The sequence below is a fragment of the Lepidochelys kempii genome, chromosome 11 (genome assembly GCF_965140265.1).
Source record: "Lepidochelys kempii isolate rLepKem1 chromosome 11, rLepKem1.hap2, whole genome shotgun sequence".
Classification (NCBI taxonomy): domain Eukaryota; kingdom Metazoa; phylum Chordata; order Testudines; family Cheloniidae; genus Lepidochelys; species Lepidochelys kempii.
This window is the reverse complement of record NC_133266.1, coordinates 19,671,205-19,685,496: the sequence shown is the minus strand read 5'-3', so window position 1 is coordinate 19,685,496 and position 14,292 is coordinate 19,671,205. Positions and strand designations below refer to the sequence as shown.

At 40.3% G+C, this 14,292-nt stretch overlaps 1 protein-coding gene across 2 annotated transcripts in view; it reads right to left on the bottom strand.

Annotated features, from left to right (window-relative positions):
* Positions 1 to 14,292, bottom strand: part of THSD7B (thrombospondin type 1 domain containing 7B) — a 517,186-nt gene that overhangs the window by 144,828 nt on the left and 358,066 nt on the right. For both annotated transcript variants that reach the window (XM_073305365.1, XM_073305366.1), the window contains exon 13: positions 2,946 to 3,140. In XM_073305365.1, the coding sequence (XP_073161466.1) occupies positions 2,946 to 3,140 (195 nt within the window). The remainder of the gene's footprint in view (positions 1 to 2,945; positions 3,141 to 14,292) is intronic.

Sequence of the window (14,292 nt, the reverse complement as noted above, 5' to 3'; positions counted from 1 at the left end):
ACAGACTGATAGTTTCTTCTGGAGATGAGGATGAGATCCCTGTCAGTACCTGTGGATCTGGATCAATTTCCTCCTCATAATGATGGATCCAGTGGATGCAGAGTGGCAGAAGTGTGGTAGAACTCATTGATGGATCCAAGACATCTGCCATATGGTTCCACAGGTCCCAGTAGGGCAACTATGAGGGGTCAACCAGATGAGGGGGACCCCATGGCATCAAGTACTAGAGGTCCCTGGGAAATTCATATCTGGGAGGAGGGCATCCGGCTCTCCCTGAGTGCCTATCAGGACTCATCTCCCTTCGAGGGGATGAAGGACTGGCCTCAGCACCTGACTCGTCCAGGTTGAAGAACTGCTCTCGTTCCACTGGTGGGGATGATGGTACCAGAGGGTGAACACTCCTGCCTGAGCACTGGAGTGGAGATGGTTCCAGTGTTACTGAAGTAGTTTTGTCATCCAATGCAGAAATGTCCCTCAGGAGAACTGGGCCCAAGAGGATAGGGGACTGTGGATAAGAGAGAAGATATCCTGGGGGTATCTGGGGGTTTTTCGCCTTCCTCTGTAGCATGGGGCACGGGTCACTTGTTGGAGGATTCTCTGCACCTTGAAGTCTTTAAACCGTGATTTGAGGACTTCAATAGCTCAGACATAGGTGAGAGGTTTATTGCAGGAGTGAGTGGGTGAAGTACTGTGGCCTACATTGTCCAGGAGGTCAGACTAGATGATCATAATGGTCCCTTCTGACCTTAATATCTATGAATCTATGAATATCCTCTGGCAAGACATAAGTATCCATACATCCTGGTGTTTGGGGTGTTCCAGCGATTAGGCTCAACAGTTCTGATGCATCGCAAAATGTTGTGGGTGACCAGTCCTTCAAAGGATGGATCAGTACCATCCAAGATTCAGGTCCACTGCTCTTAGATGGAGCTGGTGGATGCCGATCTTTATGTTTAGGATTGAAGCCACCAACAAAATTGACTTATTCTTTTTCTTTTGCACTTTAATCTCCTCCCCTCCCTTAAGCAGTCCTGAGCCCTTAGGATCTGCATACAAAGGCTGACCCGACCTTGACAGGGTTGGGGAGGGATCTCTTCTCTTAGGAACAGACTTGGACAGGAATCTGTCCTTGTAACCAGGACAGTGCTCCTTACTCTCATGTGAAGCCCTGGATCATGAGTGCTTGGGCTTACCCAGCTCTAGGCTCCATTCCCAAGTTCATGCTCGGAGGGGCGCTGCTTGTTAGTTGGCATCAATGTACAGAGGGGGTTTCCCTGACTAGATCTGAGTGATAACTCATAGCCTTCTCCATAACCTGTTTCTTCACCTGAAGCTCATGACTTTTGCATGTTCACGGGGGAATACAAGTGGCAAATGCTCCACTTTGCAGAGATATGCATCTCACCCAAACAGTAGAGGTAGCATTGGTGGTCGTCACTCACAGAGAAGGAGCAAGAGAAGCAATTCTTGAACCCCAGGACCCCGGGCATAGTCCTAGACTTCAGGAAGGGACTCCCCCAGCAAGCGGAAAAACAAGCTATACTATAAAAACTCTATGCTAATATAAAAACGATTGTCAATATCTAGTTACAGGCTATAAAAAAGAAGCTGGAAAAATCTGTGGATGCTGAGGACTCCAACTCAGGCCATGCAGTGGTAAGAAGAAACTGAAGAGTTGTCAGCTTGCACTGCCTCTTATGCCCTTGGCCTGGAGCATGAGGAGAGCAATTGCACATGTGCAGGCCAATGGACACTGCCTGTTAAGAATCTCTGGACTCAGGGGTATGGTGCGCATGCATTCCCACATATAGAATACACATAGGGATGAGCACTAGAAGAAGAACCCGGTCTGCCAAAGACAAAGAAATGTGCATTTACCTGACTGACCTGCTTGGCTAGGTAGAGGACAATTAAAGTACATTTACATACAAGGTAAACAAAGCCATAAAGATAAACAAATGGGGTAGATGACCATTTAACAATCATGCCGGAGGACAGAATCTGCACCCCAGGAAGCCTTCCTGGCTCTTGAGGCTGAGAAGTGGTCTTTGAGTATCATAAGAGGAGCAAGAAGACCTTTTAGTTATCCATCACTGTGGTGACATAGGGTATAGTGCTCTTTGAGCCTGTGAAAGTTGGATCCCCTATTATGGAGGGCTAGGGATGCTGCTAACTTGATGTAAGAAAGAAAATTGTTTAGGCAAAGATTGAAACTTACTAAAATTAAGTTTTAGTCACTAGAAAACATGTTTTGTTTTGTTTTTTGTTATTTGTAATGACATCTGTCTCATTCTTGCTTAGTATCACTTAAATCTCTTTTCTTTGTTAGTAAACTTATTCTTGTTTTATTACAAAACCACCTCAGTGCTGTGCATTAAAATTAAGTGTAAGTCGTCAGCTAACCTCAAAGGCTGATGTGTGCGCCATCTCTTTGGAAGCAGCAAGATTTATAATTTCTGAGAATGTCCAGTGAAAAGGACTGGACACGGCAGGGAGATGTCTCTGGGGAACTCAGGAACTGGGGTTCCACTCCTTGTTATTTGCAGGGCAAGGTTCAAACTGACAGAGTCTTGAAGAGTTTGTGGGCAAGGTAGATGGGCTGGTGTGTCAGGGAACTGACACACATCTTAGCAGCAGCAAAGCTTTCACTCTTGCTAAGGCAAAATGGTAACACAGTTGGGCTCTGAGTTCTGGTGTCCTGAGCATGTCACAGTAAGTATCACTTTTGATCCATCTGCAGCCCATGTTGAACTAGTTTGGGTCAACTCCTGCACTGCTTTCACACATTCATGAGCCCTTTATATATACAAATGGACACATATTTGGTCAAAGATAAACAATATTCTATCTGAAATCTGACAAAAGTTCAAAGTCAACCCAGCAACATCGAAAAAGATAATTCAAATGTCTTGTCCATAAATCATAACATAAAAGATTGATTGTACCTGTGAGTGATCTTCTTCTACTTTTTGTTGATTCACAATCTGAAGAGCATGCTGTAAATTTAGACCAAGGGGTGAATGTGCAATCATCTTTGCAGGGAATTAGACACTCCTGTACTAGGGAAGGCATAGGTTCTGTCCACCTCATGCATTCAGTGACATCTGCAGCATGGTTATTATCTGAGAGGCACACAACAGCTACAAAGAAAAAAAACCTCTTTGTTAATGCTGTATACATTTGGTTTCTGCATTCTAACAAACCAGCTACCTATATATGCAAGATTTGCTGTTCTATACCAATAATATAAAAAAGTTATATTTAGTTATTATTCATAGTGCATTCAACAGTGTGCTAGGTGCTTCACAGACATGGTAAAAAACATATCCTTTCTTTTAAAAGCTTATGATGTAAATCAGATTCTGAAAGTTCAATATTCTCAAAGAGTCAATTGTTTTACACTTTGTGGGCAACATTCCAGCCAATTATATGCATAGGACCATCCAAAAACTATTTACTGCTACAGCTGGACAACCCATAACAGAAATGTGAGATAATTCATGATGTCCATCTTGCTTCAGAAATTAGAATATAACCCTTTGGTTGTACATGACAGCATTTGAAAAGGCAAATGCTTGTTTGTACTCATAAAGAATGACTACTTATCTTACAGTCAATTTCACAGTTTCATAGAGTTTAAGGTCAGAAGGGACCATTAGATCACCTAGTGTAACCTCCTATACACAACAGGCTGTTAAATTTCTCCTTAATATCCCTATATCAAGCTCAAAGACTTTACTTGCACTTAAGCATTTCAGTCCTCAGGAGATTCAACCATATTCTACAGGCACAGAACAGGAGAGACCAAAGCGTCACCAACGTCCAGAGCCCTTACAATGGCAGGGAATTGACAGGGTGCCCAAATGACCCTATCTAGTGAACCACACTCCATGCTCCAGGGGAAAGTGAAAACCCCCAAAGGTCCTCACCGATCTGGGAGTGGGTGGAATCATTCTCAACCCCAAATCAGTGTGACCCTGAGCATGAGAGCAAGATGCACCAGACTGGCACCTGAAGAGGATTTTCTGTACTACCTCAGAGCCCTGATCTACCCTGCCCAGTCTCCAATTGTGGTGAATCTCTGATGCTTCAGAGCAAGGCAGGGGAAAAAAAACAGAATACATCTAGCCAATTATGCATTAGGGGAAAAACGTTCCTTTCTGACTGACATTTTGGGGTTCACCCAGACCAGTCGGGGTTCTGTCACTGCCTTCCCTGTAAGCTGGGGGGCCCTTGTGCTGTGCAGCCATGGTTCAGATCCCTGATGCTAGTAGGCAGCACACAATCATAAACTCGCACCCTGCTTTCCACCAGCCCATTTACTCTTTGCAGGGTAATACCAACAGCCCTTCCAGTCCCGAGTCTCCCCAAATATTTCCTCCCTGAGTTCTTAATTATCAGCCTCTTGGACACCATTTTGGTTAGTCACCACCATTCCCCCACCCAAGATGTGAAACCAGCCCCCTACTCATCAGCTCATTTTGGCATACAAACTCCACACAGTTTGAACACCACAGACCTGCTTGGAATGAAAATAAACAAAAAATGGATTTCATAGGAAAACCACAGATTCTAATATGAAATAATAAAGGGGAAGCAAACATACACAAGTTTTTCAGGAAAGAAACAAAGGTGCAATCTCAGCCTTTATCCTTTCATATTAGAAAAGGAATTTCTAATTAGAAAAGGAATAATAAGAGTTACCCTACTGCCTTAAAAGAGTTTCCCACCATACCCCTAGCTATAGGAGGGATCCAGCATTCATGGACAGCCTCCTGCCTCATGATTGTCCCCCAGTTCTGAATGCTCTTCAGTTCAAACCCTTTCCATTTTAAAAGGGTGTGCAGTTTTGTTTTCCTTATCACTGTAGTTATTCAAAGTAGGGAAAATTCCTTCCTCTCTTTGTTTCCAAAGACTGAGGTTTTCTTTTCAGTTTCAAGCTTTTCCCCCTTTGCTTTGACAGTTCCTCATTGTTCCTTCCTGGGCTGGACAATGGCAAGGTGCTTGAAACAAGTCTTGTCTGGTTGAGGAGGTAGCCCCTCCCTACCTAGTTGCTTCACTGCCCTGTTGTGAAGCGAAGCTGAAGTCGCATGACAATTACAGTTTTCTTTATATACATAGATATACCTTCATAACCATAAACACTGTGTGTATGTGAGTGAAAGAGAGATAATGACTATTAAATTCAGTGCATTACAAGTTTTCACAATAGCTCTTACAGTCAAATAACCCAGTGTGCAAACAATTGGTTTAAATGCTTATTCTGAGGGTCTAAACCTGTTCTCCCCTTAGGGAGATTGTCACACTGTCCCCTGCAGGCTGAAGTCCTGAAGCATGAGATTTATTACAATCAGGCTTAATTCAGAGCTCCAAGTGTTATGAGCATGTTGAGGGTGATGCACGTGATCCTGTTCTCCCCACGTCCATGGAGAAAGGGGATAAAGAGGGAGAATCAGATTCCAAGGCCCGAAGGAACCAGTATGACCATCCAGCCTGACCTGCCATATACACAGGCCGGTGAATTTCTCCCAGAAGCTGGATTAAAGAGGATCTTTTAACAAGAGATTTAACCTTGTTTTAAAGATGCCAAGCAATGGTGAATCCACCACCTGCCCTGGGAAGCTGTTCCAATCTTTAATTACCCTCACAGCTAAGAAATTGCATCTTATGTCAGGGTTAACTCTAACTTCAACAGTTTGCAGCTCTTAAACCTGCTAAAAGACAAAGGGCTGTTGCCCTCAAATTGTCTGCTAATTCAGGAGACAGTCTGCTGTCCAACGGTATTATTTTTCAGCCCATTCTTTGGGGATCTTGTGTAGAGAGTCAGAGAGTTAAAGATTTCATTATAATGCCACTTCTTCCCCTACTGTTCCCCAGTGCATCGCTAATGCTGATTTACTGTTGTAGATTCAAATTTACACTACACTGCTATTTAAGAAATTTTACATTTTATTTTACTTCAATCTTAAAGCAGTTCTGAGCTTTCCTGGACATTTGACTACAGTGTGATGCTTAGAGCAAAGGCAAAAGTGTGTCTTTGCACATTGCTGCTTCTGTATGAGTTCCCATTCTCCTGTTATGCCTTAACTGCGCTTCTGATAGGTGAGGGTAAGAATGCAGCTAGGTCATCTTGGGGCAGGTTGTCTCTCTAGAATCCATACTCAGAGGGCCTCATCCATCTGCCCCTGCTTCTGTGGATGTGGGGAATTCCACCTCTGTGGTACTAATCCACAATCCTCATGATGAAGTCTCCACCAGTTCAGGTGGAATGGAGAGCCTTAGGGATGTGGGAAATGGCTCACTTAAAACGTCACACACACATATGCCTCTTTACCCTGAAAAGCAATGAAGAATCAACAGCAAACTTAATTCAGACTGGGGCTGTACTTTGTACTTAGTTTTGCATGCAATTCTTCCATGCCTTAGATCCACTCTCCTTGGGTTGTGCTGCTAGTGAGAAGAGGTATTTTGGAGGCACATTGTGACTGCATGGACAGATCTGAGAGATCTGCAAGACATGGGGGCTGAATCCTGTTCTGCAAGGAATGGCCAACCTCATTCTTCAGCCCCCATGGAACAATCAGGTGGCAGTTCTGTAAGGGGAATCTCACAGAAATTCCAGTCCCTCATGTGGGTTTCCCATGTTCGGGAATGATCTGAGCCCCTTGTTCTTAAAGTCTGACAATACTATAATGATAATGCTTAATGCAGAGCCTGGAAATGCCTCTTAGATGAGTCCTGACTGCCTGAATCTGAAGACACAATTCTATTTAAAGGCCTTTAGCTATGTGAGTACCAGTCAGCTCCAAATAGTTCTCTGCCATCTGGGGATATTGCTAGATTCACTTGGCATATAAAAGTTTCAGTCATTAGTGAATCATGTGTAGGTCACATCATCTAAGCCAGCACAAAGAGGGAGACGTCTTCATGTAATGATGTTGTTTGGGAATGGTGGCTAAGGGTAGCTAAAGGCTAAGTCTGAACTCTGCCAAATAAAAGATGAAAAGCTCTGTAGCAGCCAAACTCCATAACCTCATGGAGGCCCTGCTGCCAGAACTGTAGATATCAGAGACGGATGATCTGAGCCCTTGGCTATCAACTTAAGAGTCACGGAGGATATTTCACACAAAAAGAAAGGTAAAATGAATTGTTCCTTGTGGAAATATTGTGCTTTATAATTCAAATCAGGCACACTGTTTTGAGTCTCCAATCATAAACAATGGGCCAAATTCATTCACAGTGTAACTTCACTGAGAGCAATTTAGTCGGATTGAGTTGAATGTGGCTCAATATGCCTTGCCACTTCATTCTAAAGGTAGCAGTGTTAAGAGCTTATTTTATATAGACTGTGACCTTTTTCTGGAAATGATTTTTTTTTAAATAAGAAAACTTATAGCCATTTTAAAAAATGTTTTTCTCAACTGCTCTGTCTAGAAGATGAATGTTAATATTATTCTGATTCTGAAATGCTAATAATTTCTAGACAGCTGACATGAATGGCTGATATATCAACATATGGAAATATCCAGTGACAGGAAGGACAGTTTTGTGGTTATGATGCAGCAGTCAGACTCGGAAGAACTGGATACAAATCCTGTGTGACCTTGGGAGAGTCACAATCTCTAAATGCCACCATGAGGACGATGACACAACCCTACTTCACGGTTGTTTTGGGAAGATACATTTATTAATGTCTGTGTGCTGCCTACACACTAAGTTACAGGGGCAGTGTAAGAGGCCAGGACAGAGATTCAGTCTATTGATGACAAACACAACAAACCATAACAGCTTGCACTTGTATAGTGTCTTTCATTATAGGATCTAAAAGCTTCAATAATAATTAATTCTCATAATACTCTCGAGATTACTAAACACACACTACATATAAGTTAACCAAGGCTGGGACAGGTTGTGACTTGATTAAAGCAATCAGTCAGGGGCAGAATAGGAGCAAAACCCAGAAGACCCTTGCCTAGATACTAGATAATCTCTCTTTAAGGACCAGAGACACCACAATTTGGCCCCAGGAGCCTAGTTAAGACAAGTGCTCTGACATCATGTAAAGCCACAAACGATGCCATAAAGCTGTAATGGATAACATTATTTAATTTAGGTTTTATGTCGTCTTAATTTTAAAGATTTGCTCTATTATTTTATGGAGATTACGAATTAATCCACACTTTAGTGGCTATGCATAATTATTTTTTTCTATCACCTTATATAGCTGAGTGCACCAGAGAAAAGTAAAGGTAATTAGCTGTTTTCTTATATCAACTAGTCATTGAAGATACATAGGAAAGCTATGCCAGAATGAAGTTACAGTAGTTTTTTTAAAAGATACAAATATTTTCTGGGAGTAGGAGGTGACTTGGCAATAAATTGAGGAAAATAATGTATTAAAATGTAATTAGATTTCTCAGGAAAATTCAATATTTTAAAGAGCATATAAAATCGAGAGTTGCTGAAGTCTCTTTAGACTCAAGTGACAATAAATCAGCATATTAATAACTACCTCCAAATTGCTGATCCTTGCCTTTCACTTTCAATCTTTTTGATCCTTACCATCTCTCAGTACTAGCAGTCAAAAATGATACTGAGAGATTCCCATTCTGAATTGTCAAAGCAAACGGGCAGAGGTTGCTTTCCTCTATGATAAGGCATGGTAATTGTCCTCTGCTGGGAAGGTTAAACAAGTAATAGACTTTGATGCCTAAGGTTTGTACAGCCTCATTATCTTCATCAAGGACACTAAAAATTACTTATATAAAGTTGCCATACTGTCCCATCTTAAGTATAATTGAGGCAAAGTAAATATATAAAACTTCTCTTTAGATGTGTTATGACTGCTAGCGTCTCCAAGAGATGAAAAATATGCTATGCTACAGGAACTATACTCCAGCATTTACAATTGCATAATCGAAAGACATGCAGCAATATTTATTATTGTATGACAAAAAGTCACAATTAATGATATTAACACTGAAGTGATTTTCAAATAGAGACAGATTTTAAAATAGATATTCTATGTCCCAAAGCTCTTGTAGTTTAACTCCCTGATCCTACAAACATGTACACATACGCTTAATTTTAAGTACTTGATTAGTCCACTGAGCTACATGTGACCATTCACACGCTTAACTTTAAGCATGTATCTAAGTGTGCGTGGGATCAGGGCCTATATTAGACATAGAACATGGAGCTCAGAAAAGTTGATGATAAAGGTAAAGTGTGGGCAAAGGAAAATAAGGTAGTAAAATAAATAATAATGCAAATCATATTATACAGCATGCCTATCTAATAAGTGATAATATTTTAAAGAGAAACAAATGGCACAGGAGAGGAGGAGTACATAGCACAAGAGAAAGCTGCATGAAAAATGTGGGGTTTTAACAGAGACTTGGAGAAGGAGACAGGGAGACTTTGAGCACAAGAAGAGTGATGTCATTCCATGCATAGGGAGCAGAACAGAAAAAACCTGGAGACAAGAAGTGAAAGGGAACAAACAAGGGGGCCCATCCATAGGAGATAGCTTAGAAATTGGCCATGGAGGAGTGAGAGACAAAAGAAAAGGAATAGAGTGTCAAGGCTGATGTTATTTGCAGAGTGAAGAAAACAATAGGAAACAAAGTCAGCATGGCTGCATCCTGAATCCCATTATAAGGTAACTTATGGAAATATGCAACTCATTTTTGCACATTGCAAACATATTTCCTAGTTAAGTTATTGAAGTCCTCTAAGGTAAAAAAAACTTCCAAATGCAGATCAAACATGGTGAATAAAGCTAGATCAAGACATTTTAAACTGATACTCAAGGCAATGGGGAGCAAGTAAAAGATTAAAAGAAGAATGGGATGATACAGTCTAACAATTTAGGATGTGGACTCTGCTCCCTTTCTGTGCTTTAGGCACCTTTCTGTTTACACATCATGGAAAGAGAACTGTTCAGGAGGGGTTCTATGGTGGAAAGACAAAGACTGTCTGGAAATTCGTAAGGGGCGGAAGGAAGTTGCAGAAGGGAAGGGAAGTGTCCATCCAAGTATAATTTTTGGATGGTATTATTTAGACCACCCAATAAATTATATGTGGATGAACACTTCCCTACCCTTCTGTAACTTCCTTCCCCCTTTACAGACTCCCAGACAGTTTTTATTTATCCAGTTTAAATAATGTTTAAATACCACCCTTAAAGGCCAAATCTTCAGCTAACTTAAAAACATTCCTGAAATTTGTACGTATCAATGCTGATCATGCAGATACTAAGCTGGCATGCACAGACTCAGTAGCCTTACAGTTCTCTATCTGTGTCATAAATGTAAAGGGAAGGGTAAACTCCTTTAAAATCCCTCCTGGCCAGAGGAAAAATCCTCTCACCTGTAAAGGGTTAAGAAGCTAAAGGAACCTCGCTGGCACCTGACCAAAATGACCAATGAGGAGACAAAAAGAAAAGGAGTACTTGTGGCACCTTAGAGACTAACCAATTTATTTGAGCATGAGCTTTCGTGAGCTACAGCTCACTTCATCGGATGCATACTGTGGAAACTACAGAAGAACCTGGATTTGTGCTGGAAATGGCCCACCTTGATTATCATATACATTTTAAAGAGAGTGGTCACTTTGGATGGGCTATCACCAGCAGGAGAGTGAGTTTGTGTGGGGGCGCGGAGGGTGAGAAAACCTGGATTTGTGCTGGAAATGGCCCAACTTGATGATCACTTTAGATAAGCTATTACCAGCAGGAGAGTGGGGTGGGAGGAGGTATTGTTTCATGGTCTCTGTGTATATAATGTCTTCTGCAGTTTCCACAGTATGCATCCGATGAAGTGAGCTGTAGCTCACGAAAGCTCATGCTCAAATAAATTGGTTAGTCTCTAAGGTGCCACAAGTACTCCTTTTCTTTTTGCGAATACAGACTAACACGGCTGTTACTCTGAAACCTGTCATTAATGAGGAGACAAGATACTTTCAAAAGCTGGGAGGAGGGAGAGAAACAAAGGGTATGTGTCTGTTGGTATGCTGCTTTGCTGGGGATCAAACAGGAATGGAGTCTTAGAACTTTTAGTAAGTAATCTAGCTAGGTATGCGTTAGATTATGATTTCTTTAAATGGCTGAGAAAAGAATTGTGCTGAATAGAATGACTATTTCTGTCTGTGTGTCTTTTTTGTAACTTAAGGTTTTGCCTAGAGGGATTCTCTATGTTTTGAATCTAATTACCATGTAAGGTACCTACCATCCTGATTTTACAGGAGTGAGTCCTTTACTCCTATTTACTTCTATTTCTATTAAAAGTCTTCTTGTAAGAAAACTGAATGCTTTTTCATTGTTCTCAGATCCAAGGGTTTGGGTCTGTGGTCACCTATGCAAATTGGTGAGGATTTTTACCAAACCTTTCCCAGGAAGTGGGGTGCAAGGGTTGGGAGGATTTTGGGGGGAAAGACGTGTCCAAACTACGTTTCCCAGTAAACCCAGTTAGAGTTTGGTGGTGGCAGTGGTTATTCCAAGGACAAAAGATAAAATTAATTTGTACCTTGGGGAAGTTTTAACCTAAGCTGGTAAAAGTAAGCGTAGGAGGTTTTCATGCAGGTCCCCACATCTGTACCCTAGAGTTCAGAATGGGGGAGGAAACTTGACAACTTGTGGGACAAGGTGAGTGAAGTAATGGGAGCATGCAAAAGGCACTCTCAGTATTTTGGGAATGCAAAATGAAAGGTCACTTCTGAAAAACTGGTCCCAGTAAACTCCATTTGTATCTAGAAATCAGATTTTGTCCAAGTGCTTTGATTTAAGCGGAGTCTACTGGAATTCACACAATCGTAGTAGATAACTCATTTTCATTCACTGCTTCATATTTTCAAAAGCCACTGTCAGTGCATGTCATACCACAAATACATGACTTTTTCTTTAATTTTATTTGAATTGTCATCAAAAACATGAGTTGATTTATTTGATCTTCCAAGGCCTTGTTTTCAGCACTTCAGTCAAAGGCAACAATATGATTTGTGCTACATGCTGACTTATATATATGCAACTTTCGAGCAGAACAGCATGAGCCGCTAAAATAAATTAAACAATAAACCAGTAATTGCTTGTTAGGGCACTTTAATTGACTCATAAGTACCATATGTGAAGCAGGAAGGCTGCAGGAACCCAATTATAGGTTAGCTTATGGAAATAAGCAAGTCATTTTGGCACTTTGCATACATACTCCCTAGTTAACTTATTGGTGTCCTTTAAAGGAAAAGGATTTTCAAATCAAACACATCTTAGATGCCTTTGATAAACACAACTGATCAAATTTATTCCTAGTGCAACTCCAGTAAGGTTGATTAATACAAATATTTGTCTTCAATGGTGCTAAATTAGGATGTATTTGGCCCATGTGTGCTTTCCATTAGGTCAGAGATACATTTTTGCCATAATCCTCAGTTCTGTCATTAAGCTTCTAAATAAAATGTTCATATGAAGCAACTTCTGCTATATCAACACTCCACTTTTTATGAGTGGGACCAAAGGGCAGTTGTGGTCCATTTGTAGCCTCATGGATTGAGGAAGTATAAACAAAATATAAATTTCACCCAACAGTAATTTATGATTCTGTACTACATAGCATTTATAAATGGATATGAACATGTGAACAAAGACTGCTAATATTAAGACACTGCCAAACAAAGTGCAACAAATTATCACTTTGATTCCCATATCCCCAGCTACATCACTGGCTAGTAGGCCCTGTTTGAACTGCTGTGCAGGAGTCAAGTAAATCCCTCATAAGAATTATAGATAACCTGATTTCTTTCAGACTCACTAAGATCTCATAATGCAGTCCTATATATTTGAATATCATCTCTCACCAAAGTATAAATTATACTAACACTCCCATCTCACGTATTTTTAAAATAAATACCACAGAAGAGACAGCCTGCTTTATATTTGAACTTCTACTTAAAACTAAAGTTAGATGCTGTTTAGATGCTCCCAATCTACATTTTGAAGTAAAGCTCAAAGCAGTCCAGATGATTTTAAATTATTGTTGAATGAAGTGCTAGGGCTAAAAGAGAAATGAAGCATTTCCTTTTGAACTCTGGCTAGTCATTCTCATCACTGACACTGAACAGGACTGAATTGGAAACAGGGATGAGTTCAACATTCTGGAGCAAGTTCTATGCTGTCATAATTTAATGTACCTCTATCGACTTCAATATAAAACACAGTGACTGATACAGAAAAGGTAAACCAGGCACTCCCATATTTCTTCTCTCTTAACATTAGAACAAGATGATGGTCAATTAAACTAACAGGAAATGAAGTTAAAATTGATAAAAGAAAGTATTTTTTATAAAAGGTATTCACTGCTATAAGATATCAGTGGCCAAGAACACAGTAGGACTCCAAAAGGATCATACATTTATATGAATAATAAGAGTATCTACATTACAGTTACATTAGACAGAATATTAGCCCTTTGCTTCAGGGCATATACCAACCACTAACTGTGGTTAATAATAAAGTTAGAAATTTCCCTTATGCCCAGATTATTCCATGAAAGAGCACCTTGCCCCTTCCATCTGGTAATGGGCCAGTGTCAAGAGACAGGATACCAAACTACAGCAACTAATGGTTTGATTTAGTATGTGCCTGTGTTTTATTTACACATACAACTAAAATGTGTGCCATAATGTAAATTTGTGGCATCTGGAAACTATATTCTTTAAATAACAATTATCCCAATGTTAAATGTGAGTTTCAGAAATTCCTTCTATAAACTTTTATATGGTGGAATCAAGAGTTTTATGTATTTAACATACAGAGATGCTGAACGAATCTTTAGAGGAACATCACTGTTTTATATGGCTACTGCAAAAGCATATATTTTTCATATGTTAGGCTCAATCCGGGGCTCAAAAGCAGACTGCACACTGAAGCTCCATTGTGTCAGAGTTACACAAGTAGAGGCTTGCAGGATTAGGTCCACTGGCCCCAATTCAGGAAAGCAGCAAATGGAAATAAAAAAGCAATATATAACCAATAGAAGAGAAGAGGAAATGGCAATCAATATAGATTAGAAGTTATGAAGTGTAGAAAATTGATTAGGAAACCTAAAGACAATAGAGAAAAGTCTATGGCTGGCAGGGCTAAGAACAAGGAGATTGTAAAATGTTTTAGGAACAAAAGAAATCATGGCAATAAAATAGACCCTTACTAGATGGAGATTGTAAAACTATTAATGATGCAGGGGAAAAAGCAGAAGTGTTCAGTAAATATTTCTGTTCTGTATTTGGAAAGAAGGATGATGT